Genomic DNA, 22387 nt, shown 5'->3' with positions numbered 1-22387 from the left:
GACGGCTCTCCGACTGTTAAAGCCACGCCTCCCACGCAGCGTACCACCCTCCCTCCTGGAGGGCCACAGAGTCCATGAGCATGCCAAAGAGTGCTGCAAGTGCTTGCTGCAAAGAAACATGCCAGACTTTAACTCAGCCTTCCCCAAATTTGACTACAAAGCTTTTTAAAAAATTTAGCATAACCATTAAACTTCACATAACTAGTGTTCTGAGTTAAGTTTTGGGAAATGTTGTTCTTGTTCTTTTTAAAACATGTGCTTAAAAAATTTATTTACTGATTTGAGAGAGAGAAGAGGCTGGAGGGCCACATTCTCTCTGGGGGTGGGGAGGGAGGAATATCAATTTGTTGTTCCAGCCATCCATGCACTCATTGGTTGATTCTTGTATGTGCCCTGACCAGGGATTGAACCCCCAACCTTGGTGTATCGGGATGATGCTTCACCCAACTGAGCTACCCGGCCAAGGTTTAAAATATGTTTTAAACAAATGTTTTGTAATTGAATTTATTGGGGTGACATTGGTTCATAAAATTGTGTAGGTTTCAGCTGTACAATTCTGTAATACATCATCTGTGTGTTCACTACTCCAAGTTATAAACAAACATTTTTGGTTCTGTTAATATTTGAGTGGACTGAAGCCTAGGAAGGCGTGTTCAAGATGCTTAACTGTTGACACAGACCTCGAATTTGGGACTGGATCTGCCCCTTCCTGTTCTCTGTCCATTCCCCCCACCATGTTCTGCCTCTGTCTCTTTGCGTCTGAGGCTCTCCTGGGATTGAACTCAGGAGGAACCCTCAGGATAGTTGACCGGTGACAGGAGAGCTGAGCAGGGGACCAAAGGGGCCAGGATTAGCCTGTTTGGCTGGGAGAAGCAGCAGAGGAGGGGGTCGTCCCCTTCGAAGATGTCCGCACAAGTCCAGGTGGGGGTGCAGGGGTCTTTTCCCAGCCCTTCCCCTCCCAAGCTGGCAATCATCCAGAGAGATTGTGAGCAACTGGGTACGACTGGGGCTGGTCAGTGGCAGCAAAGCTTGCCTTGCCTCCTCCAGCTCAAAACAGGCATGTGTAGCCCTTAACTGATGTGCTAGCAGGGACGACCCTAACAGGAGGAAAACCGATTTATTGCTTTATAAAAAGGAGTCTGATAAAACAACAAACAAAAACTAGAAACCTAAAAATCCGCCCACCCCTCTCTGTGTTCCCAGGAAGTCCCAGACACATTTCTGGGGCAAGTCCTGGTGGGTGGATTGGTAAATCAGGCCCGCCTGGCAGAGGAAGGGAGGCCTCCCCGGTAAACAACTCAGGGCCCTGGAGAAGTCTGCCAGCAGGGGGCGCGGTGGCTCCACAGCCGCCCACAAACTCCCAGATGAGCCAGGCTGGCTCCTGGGCGGCTCTGGGAGAATAACAGCAGATACCCAGCGCCCACACCCTACCACCATCCCACACACCTCTCTCACACACAGCACATGTACACACCTACACATACACAAACACCCAGGCCCCTCACTATCTACCTCCCCACCAGGCCTGGCCCTCCGGTCTATCAACCACAGCCTCACTTCCACCCCCACAATAGCTGTGTGTTGGTGCCCCTTTAATTCCCTTCAGGTCACGGACAGGATGACAGCGGCAGCGCAAACTTGCTCTCCACTTAGATCCCGAGGTCCTTTGTCCCTGGCTCCTGAGCCCAGTGTGGCCCCCATCCCTCCCCAGGCTGTCAGCCAGGGGGGCTTCTCCACAGGCCTCAAACGGGAGGACCGGCCATGGCCTGGCCACAGGGGGCTGGAATCACAAAGGAGTTAGCACCAACAACAGGAAGCGGGTCCTTCCTTCCTCAGGCAGCCTCAGACGACCAGGGGTGGAGATGAGGGGCCGGCGAGGGGGGTGCAGACAGCGCAGGCCTTTGTCCTCAGGCAGGCGTGGTGGGTGGGCATGCAGCCGAGAGGCAGGTGGTAGGCAGTGAATGGCAGGTCCCTCTGCTTTGGCAAGAGGCAGAATCCAGGTACTGGAGGGAGAGAGCCTGACTGTCAGGGGTCCTCCTGGCTCCTCCTGCGGGTACCAGGGAACCTCAAGGCTCCAGGGCCCCTCGAAGGTGGCAGAGCCAAGCCCAGGGCAGCCCTCTTCCAGCAGCAGGAAAACCCCACGCTCGGGCCCTCCCCTGTCCTTCCACAGCAGCAGAGCGCCACAGCAGGACCAGGGCCCCGGGAGGGCGCCCGGACTCCAGCGCGGTGGAGGAGAGGCTCCTGGGGGTGCGTGGCGGTCCTCTGGGGTGGGGAGGAGGACACTGGTGAGTCACTGAAGCAAGGGCAGGAGGCCACAGTTCTGAGGTGGTGGGCACTACACGAAAGCCTCCTGGTTGGAGGAGCCGTTGAGCTTGAGGAAAAGCTTGTCATCTTCCCGCTTCTGCTGCAGCTGCCTCTCCAGCTGGCGCCGGTAGCAGATGAGGTAGAGGGGGAGGCAGAACCCCAGCAGGCTCATGACCAGCAGCCCCACGTTCACCTGGGGCGGCAGGGATGAAAGTTGCTGTCACGTGGGGCAGGGGACCAGGTGGGGGCTGTGGTCTTTTGCAGAATCCAATTCGGGAACCCTTCCTCGCACTCAGGTTTGGGAAAGGGGAGAAAGTCACAGGACAGGAGAGGAAAAACAAACTGGAATGTTCAAGAGGCTGGAGGGCCACATTCCAGCACCAGAATTCCCTCCGGGCCTGCCCTCTGCCTCCCCCCCCCCCAGCCCTGACTTCAGACCTACTCATCTGAATCTCCAGGGGGTGGGGCAGGGACAGCAACTAGACTCTCTTTATCTCAAAATCGGGTCCAGAAAGGGCACTTTTCTCCTCCTGCCCAGCCGCCAGTCACAAGGGACTCTGATTCGATCTTAACCAAAGTTCCCAAACTTCTTGTCTTTGGAGCTCTGGAAGCCCTAGAGCAATGCCTCTCAGCTCCCACCCAGCAGAGGGGGGCAGATGCCTGTAACCCACTGCCCCCTGGCCCTTCTTACCCACAGAGGGTCTCCTTGGAGGGGGCCCATCATGGCCAGAAACAGGGGCTGCTGCAGGAGAGCGAAGAGTGCACTGACCAGAGACTGCAGTCCTGTGAGGCTGCCGAACTGGGTGGAGGGGTACCTGCAGGGCAATAGACAACCTGTCACCGGAAGGTCCACTCCCAGGCTTTCCAAATGCTCCTGGCCTCAGCCTGGCCCCAGGTGCGCTGGTGCCAGACAAGAGGCAAGAACAGCCTCCGAGAACAGCGGGCACCTGCCTGCAGATTCCTTTCTGCTGAGCAGTTGTGCAAAGTGAAATTCTCTTTTGCACCAACCTAAGGCCCCAGACTCTAGGGAGGACCCCACCCTGCCCAGGTGTGCCCTGGGCCTGTGGGTGCCTGGCTGAGCTGAGTGGAAAGTGTGGTGCCAGCGGGAGCTTGGGAAACAGGCCCAGGGAGCAGGATGGAGGCTGGGCTGGCTCTGCTGTGCCCTCATCCAGAGGAGCATTGTGTAATCACGGAAACGCGGCATCAGAGCTCTCGGTGACTGCCTCCGACCCTGCCAGGGCAGCCGCAACTTCCTCCAGGCCTGGGTGGGTGGGGGACAGGCAGACCTGGTATGACCCCCGTGCAATGCTGTTGGGAGGGGGAGAGAGTTCTAGCAAGATCTTAGAAAACATCAGGCTTTGGGGCCCCAGCGGTGAGAAGGGGCTCCGAGTGGGGAACAATCTGATCTTCGGTCAGAGAGACAGTGGATGGTGTGTAGGTTCCAATTTTTGAAACTAGCCCCGGCCCAAGGCGGAAGGACGCTGTGGCTCCTGATGCATGGGTGGCCTCTTGGGAGAAGAGGCAGGTTTCACTGTTGCCACACCCTGAGAAGGCTGTGGGCAGAGGCAGGCCCTGTGAGATTCTGGGTGAGAACTGTCTGATATGTTCTGGGCTCAGTTATCCATGTCCCTGCTCCTGCTGAGGGTCATTTGAACGTCACCATTGAACTTGGGGCATCGGAACCCACCCCTGGCCTTCCCATGAGCAACCAGGGGCAGCCAAAACTCGGCGGAGCAGTGGCCCCCGAGGCACCGTGAGCTGCACAGAGGTACTGACTGGCTGAGAACTGACTTCGTGTTCAATGCCAAGGCTTGTGGGCATCCAACTGTCTGCCCACTGACCCACCTCCCGCCGGGTCTGGCCTTCCCCTGACACACCCAACGAAGCCCTGGTACCCGTCCCTGATGCAAGAAAATGAGCCCCGAAAGGGCAGGCTGCCCCCCTCAGGACCTTAGTCCCACCACAAACCTCCCATAAGTCACTCCCTCACCCTTTGTCACCAGGCCACCCACAGGTCCCAGGACTTACACGGCGGCGTACAGGCCCCCAATGGAAGAGTGGATGAATCCACGCACAATTGTGTGCAGGATGAAGGAGAGGATCTGAGGGAGGGAGAACAGAGAGTGAGCAGAAGCCTGTGTGGGCCCTCACCTTGTGCCCCTGCCCCAGTTCCTGGGATCCTGAGCAACGGGGGCACTGTGACCTAGAGTCAGATCATACCAGCCCTGAGGGCCAATTCCTGAATTTCCAGGAATTCTTCAAGGCAGTTGTTAAACACAGTCATTATGGAAACTGACATTTTATAAACTTACAATTAAACAAATTATATTAAAACCAAAGGTAATGAATACTCAAAACGTACCACTTCCCAATTATTTTACTATGTGTTACTATGATCTGTTCTAAAGGTTTTTGTATGGTGGAAGGAGACAGCACATGATGGTGGGTTACTGTGATTCTCTTTCCAACTCCACAACTGGTGCTATCATAATGATTGAAAAATCAGCCACGATGAGAGCAGTTACACCAAGGAAATTGGCAAATGCTGAAAGTCAGGGCTCCCCCCACCCCGCCACGGCCCCACCAAGGGTGTGTTGTGAAATATGTATCAGTAGCACTAAGCAGGAGGTCACGAGTCATGATTGGATCTCCTGCTATTGCTGACCAAGGACTGTGCCGAGGTCTCCCTGCCTGGTCAGTCAGGCCCTAACATGCCCAGGAGAGCTCTGCTGTGTAAGAAGGCTGCTGCTGGCAGGCTTTGCGAGTTCTGAGAAGCCCCTGCTAATGATGTAGAGGTACAAGATCTGCCCACTTGGCCACCAGGACCCTTCGTTTGCTCTTCAGACAAAGCCCTGCCCTCCTCCTCAGCAGCCAGGACCTGTCTCTGGAATGTGGGCAGTGGAAGGGGCAGGGGCTACTCTCTGCTGAAGGAGGGCTGTGCCCGAATGTGCAGGCACATACTCGGGCGGGCTCCCCCTTTCTACTTCAACTGCCTTGTTGCTTTTTCATTACTTCTCTTTCAATGAGAACTCAAAAAAAATAAAGTCCCCACCAAGCACTGCCCCTCAGCTGGACAAGGTGGTCAGGGTCTGTCAGTGTTGCAGGGAGGGCAGCCACCAGGAGGCCAGAAGGGCGCCAGGGAGGGAACAACACTCCCACCTGGACCTGGTGCAAGTTTCCAATGGTTTGCTCTGATCCGCACTCACCGGTGTCGGCACAGTCACGCGATAGTACCCATGGGTGGTGCACACCTGGTATTCAATGTTCCTCAACACGTGGCCACTTGTAAAAAGGAAGGGACTCTTGCTTTCATCTCGGACCTGGCTCAAGATAACATCTGACCTCGGGCTACCCCCACCTGGGAGCAATGCCATCACTCAAGTCCCTTCTAAGTTCATAATCTTGGGGGTTGGGGCCAGTGCACTTTCATGGACCTAAGGGTAGAGTCAGACGGGTGGAATCTCTGCCAAATGTTAGGTTTCAAAAGCATCAGAAATCTGTGGAACGAAATTAAGCTTCTGAACCCAGATGCCAATCTTTTCCCACTCTCTACAACGTCTAGACCTTGTGGGCACTCTTGTATCTGACGGACAGATGTTCCCATGACACCAGATTAGCCAGACCTCTTTGGACCTCAGATTTCAGCTGTTCGAACAACTCAAACTAAGTAGCCACACAACTACCCGGCACAGTTCTGGAAAATGGTGGTGGTATTTGTGGTTTGCAGATGCACAAAAGACCAAGAGGAATGATACACCTTCATAGAGAAGAGTCTTTTGTGAAAGGCGACCCCAGTATCAGCTCAGTTCTAGCATTGAGCACAAAGCCTGGTGGGTGAGAGGTCTTGGTATCAACAGCAGGAGGCTGGTTGGTTGGCTGAATGAATGAAAAGCCACCATTCTCTTTGTTCCCTTATAGTCTTGCACCTTTTTGTCTCATTGTACCCTTATCCAACCTGAGCTCTCCCTGTCCCCACACCCACCTGTAGAGGCAGGTTGGGAATGAGACACGTCACCCCAAAGCCCACAAGCAGCACGTTTGTGAAGGCAAAAGCCCGCATGGCGTTGGTGACCTTCTGGATCTGCCGGTCCCGCTTCTTCTTCTTCTCGCCTCTGCAGAGACACAGAGCACACACTGGAGGAGGGTGACACAGCTCCCTGGAGGAGGGCGAGCTCTCCCACAAGGCAGGCCCCAGGAGTCACAGCTTGCAGACAACTCAAGACTCAGAGACCACCCACACTAGGGACACTCCCACTGCACCCTCTTGACTGAGCGCTGAGCATGAATCTCAGGGGACAGGTCAGATATGAAAAGGTGTTACACCAACACACGGCACGGCTTTAGTGGAGACTGAGCTCAGATGATGAGGAGGGAAGGAGCAGCGTGTGCCCAAGTTAGGACGAGGCAAAGCCTCGCTTCATTATTGGCTTCAACTTCACCCAAATCCTGCAGGGAGCTGATGACAAAGCAGGTAACAAATCAAATAAGGGAGTGAGTGAATTTCCCCTTGGGCGAGCAGGAGGTAGTGAAATAGAAACAAATATGCAGCAGATGGAACCGGAACGGGCACAAATAACCTCTTGGCGGTAGGACCTGACCTAGATAACAAAGCATTCTCTCTAATTACTTCCTTGTGGACTCACTAGTACTGGTTCTAGTCTCACCACCCACAGATGCCCATGGACAACTGTGTACCTCCAAGAATGAATGCCAAGTGCTGGGGGATGTGTATGGAGCCTCGGGCCCACCGCTTCCTCACTGTGCGACCTCAGACAAGTTATCCAAACTCCTAGCTTCAGTTCCCCCATCTGTAAAACGGGTTTCACACCAGGACACACCTCATCGAGGTGCTTGAGGCTTAACTGAGATTGTGCATTAAGTGCTTGGCACAGGGCCTGATACAATAAACAATAGCTTATTATATGAAGGTGGAGTCACAGAAGACAGCACTTAACTCATCCTCTGATCTTAGAGCCCAACCCTTGCGTAAAGTAGGGCTCTGGTGCCTTGTTTAAGGCTCATGATCATTAACAAGTCTATTAACACTATTACAGTTACTGCGACATACTACTCTCGCCATGGAGTGAGCCTTGTTGGCAAGGCAGCACTGATTTAAGGTCATTCACCCATTGTGCTTCTCATGCTAAGCATCGGAGTGTGGTCCTAAAAGCAGAATGGTGTGACCGCACACTCACCTTCCTCTTATTTCTCTTCTTTTATCTAACTCAGTGCTCCCCAAACGGCAGCCTACCATAAAGAAGCCACAGACCTGACAGTGTGCTGAGCTGAGTAAGCCAGTGTCTTAAAGCCCTTGGGAGAGCAGCCTCGGGCGCCTCTCTCGCCTCTCCTGCTTGCTTTAACCACCCCCCCCCCCCCCCACACCTGTCCCTGCCTAACATCTGACTTGGGGCTGAGAGCCAGGCACAGGTCCTGCCTACGCACTGGTTGGCGTCTTTCTCCTCAGGCTCCTCAGTGGCATCTTCACATTCCTTCATCCTCCAGTCCATGATGTAGCCAATGATGGGGGCCGTCAGCAGGCAGAGCAGCTGGAGCACACCGAAAATGGAGGTATAGAGGCTAACTGGGGAGGAAGAAGGCTGCGTCATGGGGGCTCCTGACAGAGGCCAGGCGCAGGCACCGGACCAAGTCTGAGACCCCACAGGTCATCCCCAGACCCCCTCGTGTCACTGTGGATCTTAAGGGGAGCCGAGACCTTAACCTCTGAGATCAGAGCTGGCACGAGGGTAGGCACCCTATTCTCTTCTCCAAATGCCCTGCTTGCTTCCCAGAAACAGCTAGTGAAATCCAGTGTGTCACAATGGCTTCCCCAGGCGCTCCAGGAAGTCTCTGACGTGGGAACCACAAAATGACCAAAGCCCGGGCCAGAGGCTTGTGTAAAACTGGCCATTACTTCTCTGCCTTAGAAACAGACCAGGAAGGCGTCACTCACAGGGGATCCGATGTGAGGGCTTCCATCCTCAAAGAGCTTAAAATCAAGATGGGATTTTGGGGGGCAAATGGAAACTGAAAGTTGGCTACCCCACCCCACCCACAGTTCTGCCCGAGAGGGATGTTTGGAATTGAAGGCCATGCACTTCTCCATCGAACAGAGGCTGGCTGGGAGGGGACGTTGCAATGCTCCCCGACAGTCCCCCCTGCTTACCAGCGGCCATCACTGCATCAAGAAAGCAAAGTGAAAAGGCAGAAAGGAGCAAAGTTAGCAGCCGCAATCTCGAAGGTTGTTACAGGGAAATGGTTGTTACATGGAGGCTGGCTAGCTCTGGGCCCGGCATACATGTCATTTCCCACCTAGACCTGACTGTCAGAGCACCCATGGGTGGCTGAGCTGGAGCAGGCTTCTAGGAGAGGAGGCGGGAGGGGGCCAGCGCGGGCGCCTGCTGACCTTTTACTGTTTGCTGGGGCCTCAGTCATGTGCAGCTGGAGCCCAGTCACAGGTGGCGGGGGGTGGGGGGTGGGGTGGCTGGTGAATCAGGCCTGTGGCTTCCCGAGGACCATGATGGGTGCAAAAGACTGGGCAGAACTCACTGTGGTGTGGCCCTTTGGGAACACTGCTCTGTCACAGTTGTGCTCCGAGGGCAAGAGAAGTCACACAATGCATCCCAGCCCCCAGCAAAGCATCCGACACCATGGGTCTCCCCCAGACAGCCAGAGCTGGTCTCCTGTCCCCCCAGCGGCTCCCTGACCCTGAAGCCACCCCTCTGGGCACAGTCCGGGCTGTGGGTGTCATGCACAACAGCTCACAGGAGCAGGATGGGGAAAACCAATGCCCTGTCAGCTGCAGATAGAATTTCCTGGCCCAACTTCCTCTACTTCTTGAAACTGACTTTTTGAATGTGGGAAACAGTTGGAAAAGAATTCCTCTTGAGCAGCAAAGGATTTCTCAGAGAACTTGACTCAGCAGCAGGCAGATTTGCCTTCTAAGGGCCACTGAGGACCCTTCTCTGTACACGCTGGGGTCTCCACCGCCTTTGCCTGAGAGTTTTACAGAGAGGGTGTTGAGACATAGAGATCAGCTTTCCCTAAAGTTCAGTCCACAGATTTTAACGAGTGTTACATAATGAAACCGCTCCTGTGGTAGGAATCTGGGGGAACGTCACTGGACTCAACAAAGCTAAATCAGTCATTTTTTCCTGTAAAAAACAGGGCCTTTCCTATGTCAGCACTCATCATGACATTGTGCAAGGGCACGTGACTGCTTCTCCACGGATGCCCATGTGCACAGTGGAAGCAGTGTTATCGGGTGCCTTCGTCATCTTTCCCATTGTGCAGGCTGGGTTTCTCGTCCCTTTTACAAACTGTATTTGTGTTTGATTCCTTCTAATCCCTAGGGAAAAACAATTAAACTAACAAAAAGTTGCACAGCCATGATGTTGCCAATAAAAAAGCATTTACCAAATGTGTTTGTCCCGCTCAGGGATGACTAAAGCTGACTCAGCTCAGCCCTGAGGAAGTACTGACTTTCTTTGTAGCACCAAAACCTCTAATCCGCTAAGGACCTTCTGTGCTGTTTTGGGAAAGGAGTGTGTGGGTTATCAGTTTTGTTTACCAGCCTGAGCAAGTCTGGACTGGAGCACACACGTGAGGAAGCTCCACTGGCCCCGCTGCCAGCCCAGGGCGCTGATCCCATTGCGGGCCCCAGTGCCCCAGGCTCCAGCCGAGCCGCCCTGAGCCCCACCTGCCACCCCAACACGTGCTCCACACCCCAACACTGCCATTTCCCAGGGGATTCTTGGCACTGGGTTAGCTTGGCTGTCTTTCATCAGGTTCTCAGGTACTCAGTTCCCAGTAATGTTTTCGTTCACAGACACGTCAACCAGCTCCTCAGGCGATGAAAACATACACCTCACACCCCAGATACACAGTTTTCTAGTCCTCCCTCCCTCCTAAACCGGGAATCTCTAATGGGACTGCGATGAAATGGCTCTGACCAGCAAGGGGTCCCTCGGGCGCTGTCATTTCCCAGCCCAGCCTAATACCGTCCAGCTGGCCGGGCAGTGGGCTCAACCTCAGGTGGCAGGAGTGACCACCAGTTGGGGGGGGGGGGGCCCTCTTATGGGGCTGTGCCCCGAGGTCCAGGGCCACCTACCTTTGTCCTGGTCACCGTTGACCAGGAACTTGAGGATGCTGTTCATGGCGCCCATGTAGAAGATGAGCCGCAGCTGCGTGACGCACATGGTGACGAGGCTGAGCAGCAGGATGGGGCTGAATATGCTTTGCATGAAGGAGGGGGCCGCTGTGGGGAGAAGGCCACAGGGGTTCAGGGATAACCGGGGCCCAGATCTCCGTGGCCCACAGCCCACCTGTCATTCAGGGGCCCTGTGTGGGGAGGGGAGGCCGATTTGCTGACCAAATCATTCCATGCTGGATGTAAGGATGGGCCGGTGAGGTTAAAGGTGTGGGAACTAGAGTGGGGTCACCTAGCTGTGTAAAGCAAGCTGGGTGAATCCCTCAACCTCCCTGAGTATATGAATGAAATGAAGTAGTGACTGATATTTGCTCATCCGTACACCAGGGTGGATGGTGCTGCCTGCCCTTTTGGGATGAAGTGGGAATTAAGTGAGATGAGACCCACAAAGTCCTCAGCCGGTCCTGGGCCTCTGGGGCCAGGGCTTCCAGATCTGGATTGGCCGCCCCTTCCTGGGCTGGGGGTGTGGGTGTGAGTGTGAGTGCGGGTGTGGGTGTGAGTGCAGGTGTCCTGCCAACGTGTCAGGAAGGCGAGGGCCCCCGGCGGGTACCTGCGGCATCTGGCTTGCACTTCACCTCCAGGTCGACGGTGGACAGGCAGAGCTTGTGGCCCTCCTGCAGTGCCGCTTGCTCCTTGTTGCTCCGCATGGAGCTACCCACGCTGAGGCGGCGCCCCACAGTAGTCACCTGCTTGTAGAACTGCTTCCCTGTGATCTTGTGGTCAAAGCCCAGCCAACTGAACTTGATCTTCACCCTGGAGGCCACAGGAAGTGTCTGTCAGTGCCGTCCGGGGCCATAACTGGGGTGGGGCTGGGGACAGACAGCACATCTACTTACGAGTAGTCCATGTCCTCTGGCCCTGGGAAGGGCTCCAGAGGCCAGTTAAAGAAGCAGTTGAGGAAAACCAGCCCGGAGCAGCCGGCCCAGACCACGAGGATGATGACGAAGGAGACACCAAAGTCGTAGATGACCTGAAATGCACAACGGGGCGGGGGCGGGGTCAGGGGCAGAGTTAGCACAGGAAGCCAGGTGGGTAGAGAGCAGGATCATCTGTGCCGAGCTGCGTGAGGTGACTGGTCATCAGATACTGCATCCTCAGTACCCCAACTCACCCTGGCATGTCATTGACCCCCTGTGCCTCCACCTGGGACCAGGTGTCCTTCCCAGGAGAGGCCTTCCCTGACACCGCCCCCCCCCCCCATCACTGTCATGTCACCGGTTCTCAGTGAGCAGCCCTGGCTGAGAATACTGCTGTCTCAATTCATTTACTCGTCCACTGTTAGTTTAGCCCCTGAGAACAGGGGCCTGTTAGCCTTGTCCACGGGTGTTTCTCCCACACCTCGAAGTGTACACATGACAATTGTGAGAAATACCGAGGAATGAACAGGTGGCTGTCTCACTTTCCTCCTCTGAGAAGTGGGTGCAAGACTGGCACGTGTCCTTATGGTTGTGGTGGGGGTTAGGCAGGTGTGACCCTCAGAGTGGCAGGGGAAGCCTGCTGAGCACAGCATGCTAGCTGTAACTGTCATGACTGCAAGTTATTTCCAGGACCAGCGTCCCCAGAGTCCTGGCAGAAGCTGCCAGCTCCCCAGGGCGGGGACCAGCAGCAGCTCAGCACGGAGACGGGAGGACGAGGCACATGCAGGCTTCTCTGCACTCGGGGGGGAGACTCCCTAAAAGCCACAGGATGCCTGGCCCGAGGCTCTCCATGCACTTTGATTCCCAGGAGAACAGTCCACACCTGTGACCTCTCCTCATCGATGGCCCCACGCACCCCAGGACAGGGGATTTTACTGGGTGCTGGTGCCAGAGCAGGGAGAAGCCCCTTCTGAAGCCCTGGTAGGAGCAACAGGATCTGGAGTAGGAACTGGGGCTGATGGACTGGGAGGCGTCGGCTTCATCCTGACCCTGTGTGACTCCCATGGGCTCAGAATCCTGCCTGGGAGGGAAACAGCTGAACCAACTTGGCCAGAGCAGCGCTCTGGCTAATGGCGAGTAAGAGCCCAACAACAACAGACCTGGGGGTGGGGAGACTGGAGCTGGACTCAGGATCGGGGACAAACTCACCCATCCCCTTTCTGCACCCGAGCCCAGCGATGCAAAGGCAGCCTGTGGTAATTTTCCATCCCCCAGGCCAAGTGCGTTTCTTTTCTGACTCCCATGGTGCCCAGGTGCATCCTCCCAGGTGTGGGTGGTGGGGAGGGGCCCGCCTCCCGCACCCACAAGTATTTCCCTCTTCAGAGAGGGCTGAGGAGCCTTGAGAGAAGCCTCTGTTCAGACACTAGCACAAAATACGTGTGCTGGAAAGCAGCTGACCACACCCTCACCTTGATTCCTGGGAAGGTGACTGCTGAGGAGGCATAGGATCCAATCATCAAGGCAATAAACGTGGACCGAAGGTCACCGAACATGTTGGGCAGCTGCAAGACAAGAGGCAAGGGCAGCTTCAGCTGAGAGAGGGGCAAAGGGTGGGTGAAGGAGGGGAAGAGGCTCAAGGCTCATCAGGCACTTTTTCTTATCTGCTCTCCTCCCTTAATTCACAGGTAATTACTAGGAATGGAAAGTTTACTTCCTGGCCTAAGGCTGGTAAGGGCAGAGGAGGAGTGCAATGCAGAATTCGGACCCCACATGTAAGGACAGAGCTGTTGGACTTCCTGGCCGGCAACTGTCCCTCCTCTTTGCTGCCACAGGCCAGGGGCCTTCTTGTCTGTACAGGATGACACTGAGATGCAAGCGAGCCAAGCGGGAGACAGGCATCCCTCAAAGGGAGCAAGTCAGTTAAAAATAAGAATCTATTTGGGGACAAGAGTGTCATTTTTATAAATAAAAATATCAGCGTCCCAGAAGGACCAGATGTCAGCAAAAGCTGCTTTCAGTCTGAGAGAGTAGATTTCTGGAAGGTGTCAATCAAAATTCTACAGTTCCCTCAGTGCTGACAAGGGCACCGGCCTGGGATTTCCGCTTCTGAATTTCTAAGGGCAAGGAGGGCTTTCCCTTTCCACGGCCCCAGAAATCATCACCTGAGAAGGCCGGTGGCTAAACACGCTCGGGCTCTCCTCCCAGTGAGGCCACTCTTGCATCGCACATAAGTTTATTCGGGGCTCATTTGACATCACTTCAAAGCTAGAACCCTCAGCGATTCCACACAGATCCAGGCATGGTAAAATAGGGTAATGCAGTCACGGATTCAGACCTGAGGCAAAGCACACATCCCCCACCCCCCACTCCAAAACCGCCAGTCACTGCTTCTCTCTGGAACCTCGAGGAGGTTCCACCCACACCCACAGTGGCCTCGCACTGAGGATCCCTCTCTGGAAGCTATACCAGCCTGTGTCATACTATTTATATGTTCCCCTCCCCCACTTGCCTGCAATCATTTGGGGGTTTTAGTAAACATGGTGGCTTGCAAGCTAATCCACTGTTGCTGAACACAAGCAGTTTGAACTTGGCCTCTCATCATTTCTGCCATGTTGCCCACAATTACAATGAATAGGGCATATACCAAATCATCATGTTTTACACTAATACAATGCTATATGTAGCTATGTCTCAAGAAAACAGAAAAAAACAAGTAAGGGACATCATCTAAAGTAAAAACTTTGTGCTTCATATCTATTATGATCCTATTCCTAACCTGAATTTCTGTTGAAAAAATGGTAATACAGATCTGGTTTCTGAGACAGACCATTAAAAGGACAATAGCATTTTTTTAAATAAGTTTTTTTTAAAAAAAATTGATTTCAGAGAGGAAGGGAGGAGAGAGAGATAGAAACATCAATGATGAGAGAGAATCATTGATTGGCTGCCTCATGCATGCCCCACACTGGTTATGGGATTGAGCCCACAACCCCGGCATGTGCCCTGACCGGGAATCGAACCGTGACCTGGTTCATAGGTCCACGCTCAACCACTGAGCCACACCAGTCGGGCTGAAAATAAGTTTTAAATAAATTCTGATGTTGGGGAAAAAAATGAAATCTAAAAACTAAGAACTTTTGTGCTTTAAAGGACACCATCAAGAAGGTGAAAAAACAATGCACAGAAGAGAACATTTTTACGAATCGCGTATCTGATAAGGGACTTGTATCTAGAAAATATAAAGAGCTCCTACAACTCAATCATAAAAAGATAAATTACCTATTTTTAAAATGGGCAAAAGATCTGAATAGACATTTCTCCAAAAAATACACAAACAGACAATAAGCTCATGAAGATATACTCAGTGTCATCAATCATAGGGGAAATAGGAATCCGAACCACAACGAGATACTAATTCCTGCCCTCTAGTGCAGCTACAATGAAAAGAAATTAGCTAACAACAATTGTTGTGAAGATCCAGAGGAACCGGAGCCCTCACACTACGGGTGGAGATGTAGACTGGTGCGGCCACTCTGGAAAATAGTTTTGGCAGTACCTCCAACAGTTAAACAGAGTTATCCTATGACTCAGTCATTTCACTCCTAGGTAGACATCCAGGAGAAACTAAACAATAGCCACACAGAAGCTTGCACAGGAATGCTTAGAGCAGCCTTATTCATAATATCCCCAAAGTGGAACAATCTCAATGCCCACCAATGAATGAATGGGTAAACAAAATGTGGTATACCCACACAAGAGCATATTAGCCAGCCATAAAAAGAAATGAAGTACTGACTCATAGTACAACATGGATGAACCTTACGAAAACATACGTGGTGAAAAGAAACCAGTCACAAAAGACCACATGTTGTATGATTGCATGTATATGGAAAGTCCAGGCGAGGCAAACCCAGAGAGACAGAGAATAGATCGGTGGTTGCCTAGGGCTGGCGTAGAGGAAGCTGGGAGGAAATGCTAATGGGTACCGGGTCTCCATTTGGGGCGATATAATTAATTATGCTGATAACTACACAACTGTGAATACAATAAAAACCAGTGAATTGTATACTTTAGGTGAATTACATGGTATATGAATTACGTCTCTATCACTGTTTAAAAAAAACACAAAAAACCATGAATAAGGAATTCAAATGTTTCGGATCCCAGAATTAAAGAGGAACACGAGCCCTGGCGGGTGTGGTGCTCAGTTGGTTGGGCGTCGTCCTTTGCACAGAAAGGTTGCTGGTTCGATGCCCAGTCCGGGTCGTGCCCAGGTTGGGGACTTGATACCCCTGTAGGGAGCGTGCAGGAGGCAGCCGGTCGATGTTCCTCTTTCACATCAATGTTTCTCTTTCTCTTTCTCTCTCTCCCTCTCCCTTCCTCTCTCTCTAAAAATCAATAAAAAGTCTTAAAAGAAAAAAAAAAAGGAACATGAATAAGTCTATAGCATAAGACATGAGGCCAAGTAGGCTATCCAGGCTCCCCAAAGAGTTCCCAGCACACAAAGAGCTCTTCTTCCAGCCCCGCGTAGAGTGGATCCTCTGTCCACTCAGGCTTCTCAGCGAGGGTCAGAGGAGAACAAGGGGCAGGTGGAAATCCCCCGACAGGAGACAGAGCAAATCGACGTGCTCGTGAGTGCCTAGGCACACCCAGGGGAGCACTATGGCACCCAATCTGACTGGGCACACATGCCCCCAGGAATGCTGTGATTCAGAGGACATGCCTCAGCTCCTGGGCTCACATAGTTTGGCTTCTCCATGCTGGCTACTCCAGCCAGGCAGCGTGGAGGGGAGGCATCCGGGGCCATATCAGCCCCAGGGAGAATCCAAAGACTAGTTCTGCTTGTCCGGAAGGGGGGAACTCTTCCCACCTGGAATGCCACTCCAGCCACGGCAGGCGAAGGAAGAAAAGGATCCAAGAGGGCTCAGAATCCACCAGAAGAGTAAATGGAGGACAGGAGCCTGGTGTAGCAAAGGCCACTTGGTGCAGAGTCAGGCCAGGGGGACCCTTTTGTTGGTGCAGTCCCCCTTAGGCACAAAGCTCAAACTTGTCAACAGGCTACGGGATACTCCAGAGAAGCAGGCAGCTAGCCCCTTCCCTTTGTCCTTAAGCTCCAGCGTGCCCTAACTCTAACCCAGGCTACAGGCCAACAGAACAACAGGGGTTTGGGGCCAATATGCAACTCTGATCTGACCTTCTGGAGTCTTCTCCCCACAACTAGATCCAGGACAGGGAAGAACAGAAAGCTGGGAGAAGAGCTGCCTTCCCATCTGCCCCGGGTGAGACCCCCACCCTCATGTCTGGATAAGGGCAGTAGCCTTCCAGCTGCCTTCCTCGCTGCCCTGCTACTCCCGGCCTAGGACATTCTCAGCAACACCAAGAAAATTCTTCTCCCCAACATGTTATTTTGGTCAGCAGGGTCATTACCAGGGGAACATAGAACCTCAGGGCAAACCATACCACTCAGTGTTCCCAGCATCAACATCCTGTTTTTTAAATTATGGTTCTTTTTCCTGGTTAGAAGAGCAATGCATGTCCACTGTAAAACATTTGAAACGAAGTATACATAAAGGATAAAATAAAAAACACCCTGATATAACCATGTGACCATCTCGATATATTTCCCTTTAACTTTTTTCCTATAAATACCTATAACTTTATAACAAAATTGGGATCATATGCTAAATATTGTTTTATAAACCATTTCTTTTTTGCTATATTATAAATGTTTTCTAATTTCATATTCATCTTCAACATAGTTTGTAATGACTATCTGGTCCACACTTTATGCATTTCTTTGAGGTTGGGCCTCAGGGCCTTTTATTTATTTATTTTTAAAAAATATTTTTATTGATTTCAGAGAGGAAGGGAGAGGGAGAGAGAGACAGAAACATCAATGATGAGAGAGAATCATCGATCGGCTGCCTCCTGCACACACAACACTGGGATGGAGCCTGCAACCTGAGCATGTGCCCTGACCGGGAATCGAACCAAGACCTCCGGGTTCATAGGTCAATGCTCAACCACTGAGCCACACTAGCCGGGCCCTCAGGGCCTTTTTAATTTTTATCATAAACAACCAATGAGCATCCTTAAATGAACATCTTTGAAGATAAATATATGTGCATATAGCTATTATTTCCTTAAGATAAAGTCCCGAAAGAGAATCAGTTGTCATACTCTGTGCCAAATTGCCTTCTAGAACACTTATACCAATCGATTTTCCCACCAGCAGCATAGTAGAGTGCCTGTTTCACTGTAGCCATTCCAACATTGTTCATTACCATTATTTTTAATATTTGCCACTTCACCAATATCCTGCTGTGGTAAAATCCATTTCTTTGAGGATATGAATGAAATGAATTAGTGACTGATGTTTGTTTATAAGTAACCTGGATGGTGGGTGGAGGTAGAAATGAAACAAGGTGCCGAAACCGGTTTGGCTCAGTAGATAGAGCATCGGCCTGCGGACTGAAGGGTCCCGGGTTCGATTCCGGTCAAGGGCATGTACCTGGGTTGCGGGCACATCCCCAGTGGGAGATGTGCAGAGGGCAGCTGATCGATGTTTCTCTCTCATCGATGTTTCTGACTCTCTATCTCTCTCCCTTCCTCTCTGTAAAAAATATATTTAAAAAAAAAAAAAAAAAAGAAATGAAACAAGGATGGCCATGAGCTGATTAATTGCTGAAGTTGCAGGATGGGTATGTGGGGTTCATTATACTATTCTCTCTAATACCATATGTATTTAAATTTTCCATGACTAAGAAAACTTTAAAATTTAAAAAACATACATTTATTTAATTACTGACTTTGAACGTTTTTCTACAGTTTTAAAAGTCATTTATATTCTCCATTTGTCCTTTTATCCCTATAAGGATGTTAATATTTTTATATTGATTTTGATTAGGCTCTTTATATATAAGGCAGTCACAGTTTATTCATACACTGCAGGTATGTTTTCCTAGTTTGCCATTTAACTTCTTAGTTCATGGCTTTTTTTGCCAACAGAAGTGTTGAAAGAGGAAGTCAAAGTGTTTTTCAGCTTTTAGCATTTCTGTCAGGTGAAATCTCTCTGAAAAGAACATCAAGAATGACCTTGACCAATGAAACCCAAAGCATAAACATCCTGGCAGCCGTGGACACAGAAGCATAGCAAGCACAGCAGAAGAGAGGGTTTCCCTGTGGACACTGATTATTTTTAAATGTTAATACTAATTGTGTGATCTTTTAAGCCACTTCCTTCCCTTCCTCCCAAAGCTGTCCTGCCTGCCAGAAATTTCCCCATTTGTTGTGCCCAGGGGCGGCATGATCAAAGGATTTTCCTTATTATTAAGTGGTGGTATATAATAATATATAGCATGATTATATTAATATAATAATATGTTATTATAATATAATGGCATCATTATAATAGCAACTATTTGTAATATCTACTGTATATATTATCTTAAAAACCCTCCAAACAGGCCTAGCTGGCGTGGCTCAGTGGTTGAGCATTAACTCATGAACCAGGAGGTCACGATTTGGACACATGCCCAGGTTAAGGGCTCGACCCCCAGTGTGGGGCGTGCAGGAGGCAGCTGATCGATGATTCTCTCTCATCACTGATGTTTCTATCTCTCTCTCCTCCCTTCCTCTCTGAAATCAATAAAAATATTTTTTTTTAAATTAAACAACAAACCTCCAAACAACCGTAATGGGGCAGGTATCACTTTTTAACCTCACATAATGGTTAAAACACTTTAGGATTAGAAAAGTCATGGAACACCCCCAAGCTGGTAAGGGTCAAATTAGGGATCCAAAGGAGGTCAAGTTTATGTGCACAACTGTTGGGCTGCTCTGTACACACTCAGTTGGGCCCCAAAGCAAAGACCCTCACTCCTCTCATGCGTCTGTGTTCCTAGTGCAGCGTCTGTCTGCTCTTCCTCTGATCCTCCTGTTAGACCCATCGGCTCCTCCCCGCCCCGAACTTCCCTGGCTGACCTCCCATGGTCCTGGGCCACACCATCACGTGGACTCTCCTGTTTCATCTTCCCACCTGAGTCTCCTCCTCCCACTGGTCTCCACGCCTCTCCTTCCTCCTTCTCTCCCTCTGCCTCTGCTCGACCTCAGCTGCACATAATGGCTGCTCAGAAGCCTGGTGATGGAGTGATGGCTGAGTCCTGAGCAGAGTGCTCTAGTGTGGGCGTCAAGGGCCAGGTGGAGGGGAAGAGCCAGCTCGGCTGCCAAGAAGGAAGCCGGAGCCGTGCTGCAATGACAGATGCGGGGAAAACACTCAACAGAGACTTTCCTGACTCAGGATTCACTGCACTCACAGGTGCGGGGAGTGCAGGCCCGTCCCCCAGCTCTGAGTGCTTCCACCGCCACCCCTGCCTGCGAGGGTAGGGCTGCAGTGGGCTCTGTGCTCCCTCCCAGGGGATGCTGTTGGTGACTCATTCTCTCAGCCCCTCAGCTGCCCGGGAAACAGGCCTGGGCTGTGTGACCTTCCCAGAGGGAAAACAGCAGCTGCAGGCGGCCCCCCCTGGATTTCTGGGCACAGAGCAAGGCTACTAGATGAGAGTCCCCAGAGGCCGAGGCTGCAGGGCGGTGAGGATGGGCTGCCTTCCCTAGAAGATCCTCTAAGATGCCTCTCCACCCAGGGGCCCCCAAGACAGCCCTTGGGGTTGCTGGTAGGCAGGGACAGAAGGGCCCCTGTGTAGCCACCTGACACTGACTTTCCACATTTGTGGCTTCCTGAGCCCACCAGCTGGGGCACACCCTGGCCCTTGGGGAGCTGCCACGTGCAGCCTGGGTGGAGGCTGGCATGCTGGCCCTCAGGCCCGTTCCAGAGGTGAGCCTTGTCCTCAAGTGGCTGGTGTACACACCCAGAGCTCTGTACAACCTGTACAGGCCAGGATCCAGGTACCAGTCTAGACAAGCAGACTCAGCAAAGCCGAGCTATTTCCTAACCCCAAACCACCTGGCAGCTCCAAACACTTAATGTCAGGAGCAGGCCCTGTGGTCACCTTTCCGCTTCACTGCTGAAGGGGTGGGAGGAGGGCCTCCACTCCCCCGGCCACCTCATCTGCCTTCCCAGCCAGGTCCAGCCCTGCCGGTGCCCCCACTACACTTTCTGTCCACCCCTGAACTTGTCACATGCTGAAGCAAGTTCACAATGCGGAACCCTCGATGGGTGAATTTTTCCCAGGCCAGTGGCGATCAGCTGACTGCTTTGGGTTCACGAGGCACAGAACAGAAACGGAGAGGGAGAACGGGCTTCCGGCTCTGGGCGAGTCCTGCTCACCTGGCCCCTGGGCTCCCGGAGGGCTGACCGAGCTGACCGACTCCCGTAGAAACAGGTCAGCTGAGCAGAACGCTAACCTCCAGCCCCTCACGGGACACCTGCTTCATGGCTGCATCCCAATCCTTCCCTCCTCTCCTCTCAGGTTTTGCCAGAGGGATGTTTATTCTGTTTCCTTCAGACTCAGATCCCCACTGCCATGGGATCACTTCTTCCTCAGGTTCAAAGTCAGACTTCACTGAATCAAATAGGAAAAGCCCACAGAGAAATTTTTAATCAAGGAGCCTGGCAACGTTTTGTAATCACTTTTCTGTGAGGGCTTCAGCTCAGAACTCCCCGTCCTGCCCACACGGACAGGGGTCAGAGTAATGAAGTGTAAAAGACATGTCCACAATGTTGGCTGCATCTGCTCCCATCTCTAAGCAACCCAGGCCCTGGATTGTGGGGTGGCGACCCAAAGACGCCGGCTCAGCCCTGGCTGGTATTTGTGCTCCGGCCGATGAAGCGAGTTAAAGGGTTGTACAAATGCAAAGCACTGAGCAAACAGACCAAAGTGTGCTGTCCAGGTGGGGGCGGGGGCGGGAGGATGAGGCTCGGCACCCGGGGAGTGCTCTGCACCCCTCGAACGACCTGGCACCCTCCCCTCAGGACATCACCCTCTGCTGCAGGGACCTGGGAGCCCAGTGCTGGCCGTCAGGTAGCCTCCTGGTATGGATTCCCTGGCCCTCTGAGCCCCACCCCCTCCGAGGAAAGGATCACCCATTGGCAGATCTCTTGGGCTCTGTGAAGGAGGCCTATCTGCCAACCCATCCTGACCTGTGGGGAAAGGCAATTTTGCCAATTTGGGGGCCCTCTCCACCAACTGAGGTAACAGCTTACAGGGCCTGTACATCTTTATACCACAACCCATGCAACACTAGACCCCCTGGGACTCAGAAAGTCCCCAAAGTAAGGTTTCCATGACAACACATCCCCCCCAATTCCCAGGTTATCATGGAGCAATTATCCACGGCCCCACCGCAGTTGTAGACTTGCTTCAGATGCTCCTAAAGGCGACCCTGAAGACTCCTTTGTCCCCCAAATTGGAATATGGGCGGGAGACACAAACAGAAAGTGCCATGTGCTGCTAGCTCGGCGTCTGGGGAACTGCTCCTGACAGTTCTGCTTTTTAAAGGCCTGGGCTGTGTCAGGACGAGACTCAGCTCCTCTTAGCAGAAGCTGCGGCCAGCCCTAGCTCATTGCCCAAGAGCTCCAGGCCTGCCCTTGCTGACCTGCTGCTCAGCCCCCTTTCAGGGTCTGCTCTGGAGGAGGAGCAGCATGGGAGCCCTCATCTGAGGCCTCAGGAGACAGGAGGATGCCCACGGAGAAGCCTCAGGCCAGGAGCAGCCGTGGAGGGGAAGGAGAGGACTTAAAAAGCGCTTCAGAAAAACAAAAAAACAAGTTTGATCCCCAGCCCTCCTCGGCATGTGCAGGAGGCAACCAATCGATGGGTCTCTCTCACACTGATGTTTCACTCTCTGTCTCTCCCCTCCTTTCCACTCTTTCTAAAAATCAGTGGAAAAAATATCCTCAGGTGAGAATTAACAAAACAAAACAGCACTTCAGGAACAGTGCTTAGGGAGTTGGCCTGTGTACCTAGAAGGGGGTAGGGTCAGCGGGATGTGGGGTGAGAGTTGTGTCAGCCCCCTCCCCAGCTTCCCACAGAAGATAGTGATTAAGCAGCTTCTTGGTGCCTCTCAA

At 52.3% G+C, this 22387-nt stretch overlaps 1 protein-coding gene and 1 non-coding gene across 6 annotated transcripts in view; one reads left to right on the top strand and one right to left on the bottom strand.

Moving 5' to 3' along the window:
- Nucleotides 1-490: 490 nt before the first annotated feature.
- The window catches only part of SLC43A2 (solute carrier family 43 member 2), a 41936-nt gene continuing 20039 nt past the window's right edge, over nt 491-22387 (bottom strand). For all 5 annotated transcript variants that reach the window (XM_070394461.1, XM_070394464.1, XM_070394463.1 and 2 more), the window contains 9 exons: nt 12837-12929; nt 11347-11480; nt 11061-11263; nt 10412-10558; nt 7747-7885; nt 6287-6416; nt 4333-4406; nt 2996-3119; nt 491-2497 (listed from right to left, as the gene is read on the bottom strand). In XM_070394461.1, coding sequence (XP_070250562.1) covers nt 2336-2497; nt 2996-3119; nt 4333-4406; nt 6287-6416; nt 7747-7885; nt 10412-10558; nt 11061-11263; nt 11347-11480; nt 12837-12929 — 1206 coding nt within the window. In that variant the 3' untranslated portion in view covers nt 491-2335. The remainder of the gene's footprint in view (nt 2498-2995; nt 3120-4332; nt 4407-6286; nt 6417-7746; nt 7886-10411; nt 10559-11060; nt 11264-11346; nt 11481-12836; nt 12930-22387) is intronic.
- On the top strand, nt 14119-14190 carry LOC138995228 (small nucleolar RNA SNORD50). The gene has a single exon (XR_011468558.1). It is a non-coding gene; the product is annotated as a small nucleolar RNA SNORD50 (small nucleolar RNA).

This window comes from Myotis yumanensis, unplaced genomic scaffold (assembly GCF_028538775.1).
Source record: "Myotis yumanensis isolate MYYU_CA2020_CCGP unplaced genomic scaffold, mMyoYum1.0.hap1 SCAF_16, whole genome shotgun sequence".
Taxonomy (NCBI): domain Eukaryota; kingdom Metazoa; phylum Chordata; class Mammalia; order Chiroptera; family Vespertilionidae; genus Myotis; species Myotis yumanensis.
Note: the sequence above shows the minus strand (reverse complement) of the source record. Positions and strands in the feature narration are given on the sequence as shown.